General features: G+C 39.0%; 1 protein-coding gene across 3 annotated transcripts in view; it reads left to right on the plus strand.

The window, feature by feature from the left end:
- Positions 1–14,459, plus strand: part of CIMAP3 (ciliary microtubule associated protein 3) — a 47,603-nt gene that overhangs the window by 26,934 nt on the left and 6,210 nt on the right. For all 3 annotated transcript variants that reach the window (XM_060233271.1, XM_060233270.1, XM_060233272.1), the window contains exon 2: positions 11,003–11,145. In XM_060233271.1, the coding sequence (XP_060089254.1) occupies positions 11,003–11,145 (143 nt within the window). The remainder of the gene's footprint in view (positions 1–11,002; positions 11,146–14,459) is intronic.

Raw genomic sequence — 14,459 nt, forward strand, 5'->3', positions numbered from 1 at the left:
TGTCCTTTTGTGTTATTTTTGCATCTATAACCAGTTGGCTGAGCCTATTAATGCTCCCCAATTCAAGTCTTGTTGTATCATGTTCAAATGTTGGTCTACTTGGTATTTCTGACAGCATGTTGCCTTCCAGCAACACATTCTTTGCACTCTGTGTATGCACAGAGGAAAATCGTTCTCTGGCACAAGCCTTAAACCTGGAGCATTGTGCCATCATCCTCGTTCCGCCTTTTACTCCATGAAAGGCTTCTTCTTCAGGGGATATGCTTTCGTGCTTCAAGTCTTTCTTTTGACTTGTCCTTGCAACAACTAAGCATTTTCTCTTGGTACCACAGATGCCTTGCCCCATCTTTTCTCTTTTTATGAATTGCTTAATTTGTTTGTCAAGGTGAATTAACCATAATTTGATTTCTAGGATGTTGTAACTGTTTTGTTAAGTTTGCTCATCTTTTCTTTCAATATAGATGTGCAGGGAATCTGGACCTGCAAGTCAAGTCTAATGCATGCTCAGTAGTTCTAAGAGTTGTTGATAGTCCTGTTAAGAATTGTTTTATGTATGTGTAACCATTATGTTGCTTTTCAGAATTCTTGTTTTGTTAAGTTTTTGTTGAAATCTATGCTCACATGTGAGACCCCCATACCAAGATCGTTTTAGCTGAACTAGCCCAGAGAAAAACTGGATTTAGTGGGACCTGATCAGCTCACTAATGTCCAGGTTTTAATTTCTCTGCTCTAGCTCACCTGTCATTTTGGGTATGATCCCTCTCATATAAAGCTAGCTAGCATTGTTCTATTGAGGCCTCAGTTTTTGTTTTTTGCAGTTTTTCTATTGTTTTGACAATTTATTATATTCCAAGGCTATAGCAAAAGTTTTCTTTTATCTCTTCTTTGTGGAACTATTTTTATCATATGGGGGACGCCCCAAACTATGGTCAGTTTCCTGGAGCTCCAACCTTGCGCACAATGTTTTATTTTAAGTTTTATGTTGCAACAAAGTATATTTGGGGTTGTGTTTTCTGAATTGTGTATATTACTTTCCTTCCTTGACAAGGAAAAAGCCTCCTAAAGTCCTGAATGATTAGTGTAATAGGCAAACCTGCCCAATGCAGGCCCCTAACATGACATATGTAAGCTTGTGACGTAAAAGCTCACTGGTCACCACACTCTGGACAGGAGGACACTTCACTAATAGCTTTTTAAGACTCCTTTCTTCATGGTTGAATGTATGCATTTTTGATCAGCTTTCACTGCTCCCTACAATGGTACAGAATCATCTCCTTGTTGTCATGTGTGAATGTTTTTGGTTCCTTTTTGGTTCTTTCCTCAAAGCCCACTGTTGCTCTATGGACCATCAGTGATACAGGCAGAAAAGCACCATTGCCAATTCCATGATGGGTTACAGGAAGAATTCCCTTTTATCAAGGGGGGGAGAAGAAGAAAAGAAGACTCAAGGTTAAGATATGGATTCACTTGTAACCAAAAACTCTAATGTACCTGTGTGTTTTCCTAATCAATTATTGTCATGATTGTGTGTGATTTATAGATCAATTCTTGTTACTTATCTGGTTTAAATAGCAGTAATGATTTTATGAACTCAACTTTTATTTCAATGATTGTAACCCTGTGTTTTAATACTGTATGCCCTACAATGTTGCCAATACCTATTATCCCTGCATCGTAGTATTCAAAGGAAGGAACCTTTGGCCTATTGGAATATTTTCCAAATTAATTTTTGAGTAGTTTAGATAGTGGCTCCAACCCTTTTAGATAGACGGTACACCCCGATAGACACCTGAAGCTACGTGGACTCGCCGCCTGTCAACTACAGATATGGACATTGTGTTATTGCAAGACCTCGCCACCAGATGGTGACGTAGGTCTTGAGGGGGGGAACTGTGAGGAAAAGCCCCCTACTTTTCATACATGTGAACATCATGACCACCAGCATGGTTGCCAGGGTGCCTGGAGATTTGACTCTCACACATCTGCTTAAGAAGTGGACTTTGCTTACAGTTTCTAAGGCTTATGTGGCAGCTTTGCATTCTACATCTCTGAAGGGTGTGAGCCAGAACTACAGACATGCTCCAGCTGCTCCTTGTGTGCCCAGTTTTGGCCACTGCAGTGGAAGAAGCCAGGCCACCATGTTTTCAGCCTGGCTCCATGGACCTAAAGCTAACAACAGCAGAATCCATCTTGCTTTCCTGATCCAAGCATACCCTGCCAGGCTGAACTCATTCCTTCTTAGTGGGAAAGTCACACGTACACACCCTGAGCCTGCAAGCAACCCATCTGTTTTATGAATGGATTAATAGCTCCACTGTTGATCCTAATTGCTCAGCAATACCAGAACAATAAACCTTGCCCAGCAGAAGATGAGAAAGAGGAAGGACATCTCCTGTCTCCATCAAGTCTTTTGTCTAACCCGGGTGGTACCTAGGCCAGCATTTGATTACCTATTGTCACCCTCCTAGTTAATCCCATTTAATCTTAAGTATCCAGCCATTTCCATTCTCACCCTAGTCTAATACCTTGGAGCCGCCCCAGGCAGCATTGCAGCTTGGAAATTTCCAGCTTCACCAGACTAAGGTGAAGTTCATTGGTCAAAACTGGCATCCAATTAGGTGTCAGCAAGGGATGTCCAGCCTCCTTGGTCATCATAGAGCCTCCCCCTGCTCCTCCCAGCACCTAAGGGGTCTAAGAGAGTCTATTTAACCTCTGACCCAACTCCACTCATGGGTGCTTCTATTCAGCAACCCACCTTCCGCTGTCTAGATCCATCCCCAATTCTGGCCACAGTTTTGGGTCCATTTCCCCTGTCCTCTCATGTCGCCATTGGAACCTTCCTGGAAGAACTACGATGGTAAATATCGCCCTGTATGTCTACCCTGATATGTGTCCCTATCAATCTATCTATTTTTCCTAGACCTGTATGAATGTGTGAATGTTTTGTATTTTTACCTTGTATGAAAGAACTATTATTCTAAATAAATTACAATTGGTTTTTATTAAATTAGAGTCTTTTATTGAGCATTGACTCTCTGATCGGTTGAGCCTCGTATACACAGATAATAAAAGATTCCTATTGGGACAACTGTCTCTCAATCTAATTCCCCAATCTCATTTTGAGAGCAGTTTCCCTAACAACATCCCAACATCATCATTGGTTCGTATAGGGCTTTTTGTTGAAAAAGTCCACCAGGAACTCATTTGCATATTAAGCCACACCCCCTAGTGCTGAACCAGCCGGAACTGCGTTCCTGCTCAAAAAAAAAAAGCCCTGCCGCCAGTGATAAGTTATCTGAAAAGAGAGACCCTCCAAGGAGACAAAATGGCAGCTTTATTATCATTCCATAAAATACAACGTCCTTCACACAGCTGCAGCTGGTGGCAAGAAAAAGATGAAGCTAAAAGAACAAGGCGTGGAATGTAATCACTGGCAACACTGGCAGGAGGCCAATACACTACAGCAGCCCCATAGGATTTTCAAGGCAAACAACATTGCCATTGCCTGCCTCCATGTCATGACCCTGGTATTCCCTGGAGGTCTCCCATCCAAATACTAGCCAGGTCTCATTCTGCTTAGCTTCTTTTGTGTTTTAACAATTTATTGATAACATATGGTTACAAAACTTAATTATAAATTTCCTGTACTAACCCATATGATATTTCAATCCCCCCTCCCTCCCTTGTTTGACTTCCCCAAAGTTATATATTTAAGTTCAATACTAAAGGTACCACTAACTGATCAAAGTTCAATATTTTTTTTCCCTCATCAATACTAAAAAATTGTCCAATGCCTTTTTACATTCCACTCTTTCTCCATATATCCTTTAAATTTCTTCCACTCCTTTTTGGATATATCTAGATCATAGTCTCTTAGAGTTCTAGTTAGTTTGTCCATCTCACTCCACGATAAAACTTTCATAATCCAGTCCCATTACTCTGGTATTTTTTCTTGTTTCCACAGCTGCGCATAAAATGTCCTAGCAGCTGAGAGAAAGTACCAAATTAATGTCCTGTCTTCCTTTGGAAAATTTTCTAATTGTAATCCAAGCAAGAAAGTCTCTGCAGTTTTTTTAAAGTCATAACCCAAAATTTTGGAGATTTCTTGTTGTATCATCATCCAAAATTCTTTCGCTTTTTCACAAGTCCACCACATGTGAAAAAAAGAACCTTCCTGTTTTTTACATTTCCAACATCTATCCGACATTTTCTTACTCATCCTAGACAGTTTTTTCGGAGTCATATACCACCCATACATCATCTTAAAACAGTTCTCTTTGATTCTCTGACAAGTTGAAATTTTCATCGAGTTCTTCCAAAGGTGCTCCCACGTATCCATTTGTATTTCTCTATTCACATTGATTGCCCATTTGAGACTTTACTACTTCTTCTTCTGTAGACCATTTCAATAATAATTTATATACTTTCGATATCAATTTTTCATTATTTCCAAGCAGGATTCTTTCTAATTCTGTTTGCTCACGTCTAATTCCATCCGATTTAATATCATTTTCCATCAAGCTTTTAATTTGTTGCATTTGAAACCAGTCATACTTATTATTTAACTCTTCTGAAGATTTTAATTCAATTTTGTCTCCTTGAATCTTGAGCAGTTGATTATATGACATCGCTCTTTCTTCATCGGATTCAGCTGTTATTTTTATTACTTCTGCTGGCACTATCCACAGCGGTTTTCTCTCGTCTCCATATTTTTTATATTTTATCCAAGTATTTAATAAACTATTTCTAATATAATAGGGAGAGAAAAATCCGTCCATTTTATTCTTCCAATAACATAAATACGCGTGCCAGCCGAATTTATTCCCATGAGCTTCTAACCATAAAGGTTTTTTGTCTAACAGCATTATCCAATCTTTAATCCATGTCAAACAAACCGCATCATGATACAATCTTAAATCCGGGAGTTGAAGACCACCTCTCTCTTTAGCATCTATTAAAATCTTCATCTTAATCCTTGGTTTCTTTCTGGCCCATACAAAATCAGAAATCTTCCTTTGCCATTTGTTAAATTGTTTGGTATCTTTTACAATCAGAATAGTTTGGAACAAATACATTATTCTTGGCAAGATATTCATCTTAATTGCAGCTATCCTACCCAATAAGGACAGGTTAAGTCTATTCTATTTCATCAAGTCTTTGTCCATCTTACACCACAATTTTTCATAATTATTTTTGAATAGATCAATATTCTTCATGGTTATCTCTATTCCAAGGTACTTAACTTTAGTAGTAACCTCACAGCCCGTCATCCTTTGCAATTCTTTAATTTTATTTGGTTGCATATATTTACATAGAAATTTCGATTTCTCTTTATTTATATATAGTCCTGCTAACTCTCCATATTCTTTTATCTTGGCTAACAGCAATGGGGACACTTGGATCGGATTCTCTATTATGAACACAATATCATCTGCAAATGCTTTATATTTGTAAGAGAATCCTCTGATTTTTAATCCCTCTATTTCTTTATCATGTTGTATTTGTTGTAATAAAATTTCAAGAGTCATTATAAACAGCAATGGTGATAACGGACACCCTTGTCTTGTACCTTTGCTTACCTTCAATTCTTTGGTAAGATCTGCATTTATGCACAATTTTGCTTGTTGTTCCATATATATTGCTCTCGTCGTTTTTATAAAATGTTCCCTTAAGTTAATTTTTTCCATTACCGCAAACATAAAGTCCCAATTCAAATTGTCAAAGGCTTTTTCTGCATCTACAAAGAATAAGGCCACTTCCTTTTCTGGATGTTTCTCATAGTATTCCACAACATTAATAACAGCTCTTACATTGTCTCTTATTTGTCTTTTAGGAAGAAATCCGGCTTGGTCTTTTTTTTATAAAGTTAATCGAATATTGCTTCAATTGTTCTGCCAAAATTCTTGTATAGATCTTATAGTCATTATTCAACAATGAAATTGGTCTATAGTTCTTTACGTTTGTGGCATCTTTATCTTCTTTAGGAATCAAAGAAATTACCGCTTCCCTCCAAGTATTTGGAATTTTCCCTTTTTCTCTTATCGTATTTAACAATTTCATCAGTTTGGGTGTTATCTCATCTTTAAGAGTTTTGTAAAATTTAGATGTAAATCCATCTGGCCCAGGGGCCTTACCTTCTTTCATTGCTTTTATTGCTGCTTCTACTTCAATTTTTTCTATTGGGTCATTTAAAGTCTTTTTCATATACTCAGTCAAAGGTGCCACTTGGATGTTCCATAGATACTCTTCCATTCTTTCTTTCCTAATATTCACACCTTTAAATAAATTTGCATAATATTTAAAAAATTCTCTTTTGATTCCTTCTTGATCTACTATTGCTTTTCCATTTACCATAATTTTATTAATGGTTTTATTTTCTCTCTTTTTTTTCAATTGCCAGGCCAAATATTTTCCAGGTTTATTCGCACTTTCAAACGATTTCTGTTTCAAACTTTTTAAATTCCATTCTAATTCTTTTTTCAACAGGTGTTTAACTTGGGATTGTAATATCGTAATTTCTTTTATTAACTTCTTTTTTCCTGGCCTTTTTTTCAAATCCCTTTCTTTTTTATTTATTTCATTTTGTAATGCTAACAGCCTTTCTTCTTTGGCCCTCTTATCTTTATTGTTCAGTGTGATTAATAGTCCTCTCATTACTGCTTTGTAAGTGTTCCATACTGTTTGGAATTCCATATCGTCAGTTTCATTTATTTGGAAAAAAGCTGCAGTTTCCTTTTCTAAAAATGTCACAATGTCTTTATCTTGTAGCAAGTCTTCATTAATTCTCCATCTTCTCGTTTTCTTTTGCAATTTTGTAGACCAGCATATTGGCTTATGGTCCGCCCAGACCTTTGGTAGAATATCAATTTTTTTTTTGTTATGAGGCCCAGACTCTTGGAACCCCATAACATGTCTATTCTAGAGAAAGAATTGTGTCTCGCTGAGAAAAAGGTATAGTCTCTTACTTCAGGGTTGAATTTTCTCCAGATATCTTCCAAATTTTCTTGTTTAACCAACTCAAAGAAAGAATTTGGTAATTTTCCTTCTTTATCATTCTTCTTTTGGCTTGATCTGTCAATATTATTTTGTATTGTCTCATTAAAATCGCCCATCAACAAAATCTGCTCATATGACTTTTCCTCTAATTGCTGATTAATATCTTTTAAAAAATTATCCTTCGCTCCATTGGGCGCATATAATCCTAGTAACAACGTTTTTTTCGCCTCAATTGTCACTTCTACAGCAATATATCTTCCTTCTTTATCTTTAAATATTAGTTTTGGTTCAAGTTGTTCTTTAATATAAAAGACTACCCCCCTTTTCTTTTGTTCTGCTAATGAAAAAAATTCCAACCCCAAATTTCTGTTCCATAAAAATTTACAATCTTTGCGTTGTATATGAACTTCCTGTAGACAAATTATGTTACATTTTTGTTTTTTAATCCAATGAAATGTTGTTGTTCTTTTCTGTGGTGAATTTAGTCCATTTATATTCCAAGATAATAGTTTGTACTCCATTATGATGCTGATTCTTTGTTCTCTTCAAAAAAGCTATGCATCTCTTGTTCACTCCTTATTGTAATCCTTTTTCCATGTTGTTCAAAACCAAGACCTTTGGGTATTATCCATCTATATCTTGTGCCCTCTGCACGCAGCTGGTTCGTTAACTTCTTGTATTTCTTTCTGTCATTGATCACTTGTCTTGGTAACTCTTTCATTATTTTAATTTTGCTCCCTTCTATGATCCAAGCTTTTTTGAAACCTTTGTTCAAAATTTTTTCCTGCCAGGTCTTTTGATCTTAGTCTTATAACAATGTCTCTTGGCAGGCTTTTATCCTTTGCATATGCTGAGTTGACTCTATAGGCACCATCCAACATGCTTCGAAATTTGTCAGGGTCTTCCTCTAAATATTCAGTGATAGTATTCACCATATATCCCATTAAATCTGCCTCCTCCTTTTCAGGTATTCCTCTCAGACGAACTTGTGTTTCCATCAACTTACAATCATGTATTGTGACCTTCTCTTGGAGTTTTAACAAGATAGAGGCATGTGTATCCACTTTTTCCTCTACCTCTTTCACTCTGTTTTTAACCTCCTCTTTGAAACCCTCAATGTCTTTTCTAAGATCTCCAACTTCCTTTTTAAATTCTTTTTTCATTGCCAGTTGCATTTTGTCCATAGCTTTTAACATTCTCGCTTCCAGAGCGTCAAATTGAGATTGCATTTTTGTCAAATGAGTGAGCCCTTGCCCGTGTTACTCTCCCTTCTGACATAAAAAAGTCACCAACTCTTAAAAAGTTTTCCAATTAAAGTTCACCACCCAGTCCAATAGCTTAGAACATGCTTTTTCAAATAAGACTAATTTCGCTTTCCTCCTAGCTTCCTAGGCAGAGATATTGATTTTTAACAAATTTAACAGTTTTTCTCCCTTTTAAAATGGCAATCGTTGTTTCTCTATGGTTAAATTCAGTTCCTAGATGGGTCCTTCTTGATCTTGGTCTTAATTCCTTCCTGGTTCAAATGTCACAGCTTTTGTAATCCTTACAGACTTGTTTGATTGGTCAGTCCCTTTTACTTCCTGGTGCAGGTTGCTCCGTTCTCGCGTCTAGTCTCGCAGCCTTTGAGATTTGTGGGAAAGTATGGAAATAGTCTTCTTCCTCAGCCACAACCCACAAGCCACAAGAATTCAAAACAACTTTTCCTTTTCTCTGGTTTCTTTTGAGGCTATTGAACTAACAACGTCCAATTTTTGCAGGCTGAATTTTCTTTCAATTATGCCTTAATTCAGCTCAGTTTATTTATAAATTCCAGCTTGTAGGAGTGAAAACACAGCAAGAAGCAATCTACATTCCACGTCATCAACCGCAAACCACAGACAGTTATAACAGATTCCTTTTTCTTTCAAGTTCTGCTAAAGCCTTTTTATTTTCAAAGTTCAAACCCGACAGGTAATTATCTTTATTCAATTACGCTTCAACTCCAACTGTTTATAATCCACACAACGTTTAGATAAAGTTCAAGGACTCTTGGAGTAGAAATACAGACCAAAGTACCTTAAACAGAAATTCTCTCGTCACTCCGGCTTTCTGTTATCTGTTGTCTTGCAATCATAAGTCAGTTCTTAAGTGTCTGGATTCCGACAGGCTTAAGTCAAATTAATGACTTTTAATCCTCCGCAGACAATGGCAGACGTATCCCCCTGTAGCCGGACTTCAAGATCTGAAGAAGGCAGTTCCCCACCTTCCCCAAACCGAAATCAACAGCAAAAGGTGCTTGACGTCATCTTGGATTAGGCTTTAACTAAGACTAATGGGCATAGACCCCCCCCCCCGAGGGGTCCTTTATACCCTGAACAGAGAAAAAAAAATCCCCCTTACTAGGGAGCTGCAGCACTGTCCAAAACCCAAACAGGAAGTCTCACTCTGCTTAGCTTCTGAGGTCTGTTAAGATTGGGCTAGCCTTGTCTATCCAAGTTAGGTTGCAGTAATAAAAACATTATGCACATGAGGTACATAAAAAACAAATTGTGAAACTTATTAAATGCCCCCCAATTATGTGTCTAAATTGGAGGGACCCTGCTGAGCTTGGATCCAGGCCAAATTGCCTTTCTACACCCCCCCATTGGCATTGACCGGAAGCACTGTACAGATCTAGACTACAAGATGATAATGATTGAAAAGGCATTTCTCAATCCCAGCATACCTTCAAGAGTGCATGCCAGTGACCTTTCATGCTGCAGAGAGGAATAATAAGCTGCAGAAAATCTTACAATACTTTCTATATCCATAATTTTTGCAGTAAATGCTGTGAAGATATTATTATGCAGGCTAAATTCAGATTTAATAGCAAACCATATTAGTTGTTAAGAATGATCTGCAGAAGTCCTCAGGTCCACAGACTCAGCATCCTTCTGGTTTGCAGCAAATGATCATTGATTGTTTTGCCTGAGCCACAAAGTATGGTTTAGTTGTTGCCTGTAAACCAAAATGAAACTGTGCTTTGAATGCAGCTGAAGAGTCTTTTGGTGCATTAAAAAGAAATAGGGTTGCCAAGTCTAACACAAAAAATACCTGGTGACTTTGGGGTGGAGCTAGGAGACTTTGTGGGTGGAGTCTGGAGACCTAAAATAAATAAATAAAATACTGCAGTGCAGTTCCCCTGTATACAGTCTTCATTTCCTCATCTTCTTTTTTTGCCTTTAAAGGGGTCCCTAGCAGTTGCACTTCCATTAAATGTAAGTGAACACACACACACTCACAAAGCAGCCAAGATAAACAGTTTGCAAGCCCACATTTTTGTGATCTCAGTGGGGATTTGCTCACGGGAGTTGCTGAATGTAACAGTCTCCAGTATGTCAACCAACTTCTTCAGACTAACATAGGAAAATCAAAGTAGGGGGTGGAGTTTTCTTCCATTCCATAATCAGATTCTAGTTTACTCTTTACTATCCATTTTAGTATGCAAATGACTTCTGACATGAATTCAAAACAAATAGAGGGACTGTGCTTGCTTCCTCTCTCACACACACACTGGGAAGAGCCACATGAGTCTGCCTGCTCGCTCCCTGCCCATGCAGCTTTTGTCCTGCTGAGATTTAAAGACACACACACACATTCCAAAACACAACAAGTTTGCAAGCTTCTTCTAAACCTTCCAAGTTCTAAAGGCAAAGCATGGGGAAAGGAATCTGCAAAACTGGGGGATCCCCTGCCTGGACATAGGGGCTGGCAAGCCAAAAAGAAATCAATTTATAATGGTTTAAGCTTGTGTGAGTTGGAACCTACTTCATCAGATGCATGAAAGATTACATTCTCTTGGAATATAGGCACAAACAAACAAAATAATTGTTGCCAATGAATGAGGGGATTTCAGAGAATCCATAAGGGGCTCAGCATTCCAAGACAGGTGTGCTACAGCATATTGCAGAACACAGATTAAAACAAGATCCAGTCATAAGAGTAAACATACGTATTGTCTAATCACAGTTTCTTGGCTTTACAGCTGCACAGGCACGAAATTCATTTGGATCATGTCAAGAAAGAAGAATTTTCCCTTTTTTTCATGCACCTGACCGATTAGGAAATGAGTTTGTTCCGATTACCGGGGATCCTAGCCGTGGTCCTGGATCTTATGACTATGCAGAGGTGAGTTGCATAGCCTTTGAGTTAACTTTGAATATTTACAACAACAAATGGAAATTCCAGAAATAATCTCAATTTTGCATCTTTGGTGATTGGTAAACATTTTTTGTGGCACTCCTATATATAAATATATAATTGTACTTGTAAATATATAAGTATTTGGTTGTTGTAATGTTTGTGAATTTTTTAAGGTTTTATAGTTATAGTATTATCCATATTTATCTCTGTTTTATAATGTATTTTGTTATAAAATAAAAATTATATTTTGGGGGTGGGGAGATGTTGACCATTAAAGTAATTGAGTGTTACCAGTCCATTTCCCCTCAAATGTAGTCTTCATTATATTGTATTTTAACTATAAGCAACCACCAATACCTTGGAAAATTGGTAGTTTGAGTATCTGGGTATCAATCATTATCCATAAATGTATTGGGATGACAGTTCATAAATAGTAATTTCTGTGAGATTAAAAAACTAGAAAGTAAGCAGTTGCCTACAGTCTTATAATTAAAAAGTAAAATGAGAAGCAGAAGAAAATCACCACCTTATACATTATTATCCTGCAAATACAGAACCTGGAACCCATTTTAAATGCAAGGCTCAAGCACAGTTACATACAGGGATGGGCAAATATATATCTTCTTGGCTTCTCTTTGTTTCCTGACATTGTCAATGTGAACAGTTTCTGTTGCCCATTTTTGTTGTGGGTATTGATGATTTGACCATCATGCATTTTTTTTACATATTTTTACTCAATTTATGTTGTGTTTATGCATAACAACTTATGCTGTTAATATATCAATATATTTACATGACTGTCGATATAGTGTATATTACTGATGCACAAATGTGTCACATGCAAAGGAACAGAGCATAATATGAAAATAAAAACTTGTGAGTTCAGTTTGCACCAGGGTAAAGCAAATTGAAATGGGGGGATATTTGAACTGAACTTAGCAAGCCTACAAAATTTGGTGGCATCCCTCAGTCAGAAAAGGGCTGAAATTGCATGTTACATGTAGATCCATGACTGCTTTTCCTGAACCCATTCTTTTTGCACTGCTAAGTAACTGTGGGTTCAGATAGGGTTACCAGTCCTGCACCTGTGAATCCTAGGAACTTTTGCATGGTGGAGCCTAGAGAGTAGGGAGACTGTGACACCAGTTCCAGACACCCAGAAGTGATGTCAAAGTTTCCCATCCCCCCAGCACTCTATGGCAAAGAGAGAAATTAGAAAATTCGGAGAGAAAATTAGGAGAAATTCCTAGAGTTGTGTAGATCCTATGACATCACCTCTGGATAATTACCAAAAAATAATGTCACAGTGGCCGTTTTCGCACTAGCGTTTACTCCGGCGTAGCACCCCATTTACCTCCGGATCTTTTCCTGGTTTTCGCACCTGTTGCTCCGGCGCTGCGTCTTGCTCCGGTGCTGCAGGGGTTTCACGCCGGAGTATCTAGATCCACCTCCTTCCAGAGTTTTTGAAAACCTCCGGATCCACACCGGATCCACTCTGCGGAGTTTGCTGTGGGAAATCCATCCACGCCGGATCGACTGCTTTGTGGGCGTCACCCTCTCCCTTTCCATCCTCCCACCCCATCCACCCCCTTGGCCAATCATCAGCCGTTCGCGGCGCTTCCCAAAAGTGCCCGCAGGGCCATTTTTTTTTTTAAACTTCATCTTTCTTGCGTAATAGCGATATTTCGAAATTAACAAATAGAAAAAAAAAACCCTCCTGGAATAGCCTCAATTGCCACTTCAATTGGTTTCGTTAGAATTTTTTATTATTATTATTGACTTTAGTTGCGTTATTTCGCTGTTGTGTTATCTCGCAACTACATTATACATTGTTGGGGGGGGAAATCTAGTGCCGGCGCGGGCCAAAGCGTTCATGTGTGTGTGTTTTAAAAAGGCAATGCCTCCCTCAGCTGTGCCACCAGGATTTCTGGACCTGCACAAAATCGCCATGTATAAAATGGGAAGTTGGAGTCCTGAATTCTTCTCCCTGGCTACATTCCGCTCGGTTAGAAAATAGATGCGAGCTCGCTCTTCACACGCGCCACAGAAGGGGAAGGAGAGGATGGGGCGGGGGGGGAGCTCTGGCAGCAGGAATCAGGTCCCCGTTGCAAGCGCCAGCCGGGGAGGGGAAAGAGCGCGGAGGAAATCCCAGCTTCGCCACCCGGGAGGGAGCGAGGCTGGGAAAGGAAGAAGCTGCCACACACACACACACACACAAACCCCTCGATTTCTCTCTCTTCGTTATTGCGATATTTCGCAACTTCAGAATTTGGGGGGGGGAATCTAGTGCTAGGATTCTCCATTGTGAATGCTTCTGTTAATACATAAAGGGCTGTGGAGGATACTACAGCTGCAGCCAATCCATAAGCAGCAGCAGCACACGTGATGCGGTTTGTCCACGAAAAGAAGGGGAGGGAACAGCTGTGGCTGCTCGATGTTACGTTATTACATCCTTACGCAACCAGACTTGCGCTTAAAAAAAAAATGATTGACAGGGCATCGAACTCAAGTCGATGCCAGTGGGAAAACGATTTGAGCCGGGGCTTCATGGAAAGCGACTCCGCAAATGAGTCCATGTGCGAAAACGAGGAAAATGAGCCGGACATAATTGCGCCGTGGAATAAGGGGAGCAAACGCTAAGTGCGAAAACGACCAGAGTTTGCAACATGGTCCCCCTCAGTTTTTTCCTGCTGCTCAATTAATTAAGCATGGACCATTGAGGATAGAGTCAAGTTGCACCTTTAAGACCAACCAAGTTTTATTCAGAATGTAAGCTTTCGTGTGCTCTCTAAGCACACTTCATCAGTCAAGGGGATTAGGTGATCATCTGATGAAGTGTGCTTAGAGAGCACATGAAAGCTAACGTTCTGAATAAAACTTGGTTGGTCTTAAAGGTGCAAGTAACTTGATTCCTGCTTTGTTCAACTACTTCAGACCAACAGGCTGCCCACTTGGATCTATCTACATTGAGGATAGAGGTGTGAGTTTACTCACCACAGGCAGGCACATTGTAAGCCTAGTTCAGACCTAAATGGAAGATCAGCAAGAGGAGAAGGAAGGAACTGCTTATCTCTTTGTCTCACAGTTGGTTTTGAAGGGTAAAAGGACCCTGTTTCTCCCATGGAGGAGAAAGTACCGAGGCCATGTTAACTTGTCCAAAAGCTAGCACAGAAAGGGCTAAACAGACCCTTCCCCTCTCCACCCAGCCCACCACACAATCTGAAGCCCCCCATAGCTGCCAGGCACTGCAAAATAAAGTCCTTTGGGGCCAAGCATGGAATTCTGTGTATGGAAATTTC

This window comes from Heteronotia binoei, chromosome 2, assembly GCF_032191835.1.
Source record: "Heteronotia binoei isolate CCM8104 ecotype False Entrance Well chromosome 2, APGP_CSIRO_Hbin_v1, whole genome shotgun sequence".
NCBI classification, from domain to species: domain Eukaryota; kingdom Metazoa; phylum Chordata; class Lepidosauria; order Squamata; family Gekkonidae; genus Heteronotia; species Heteronotia binoei.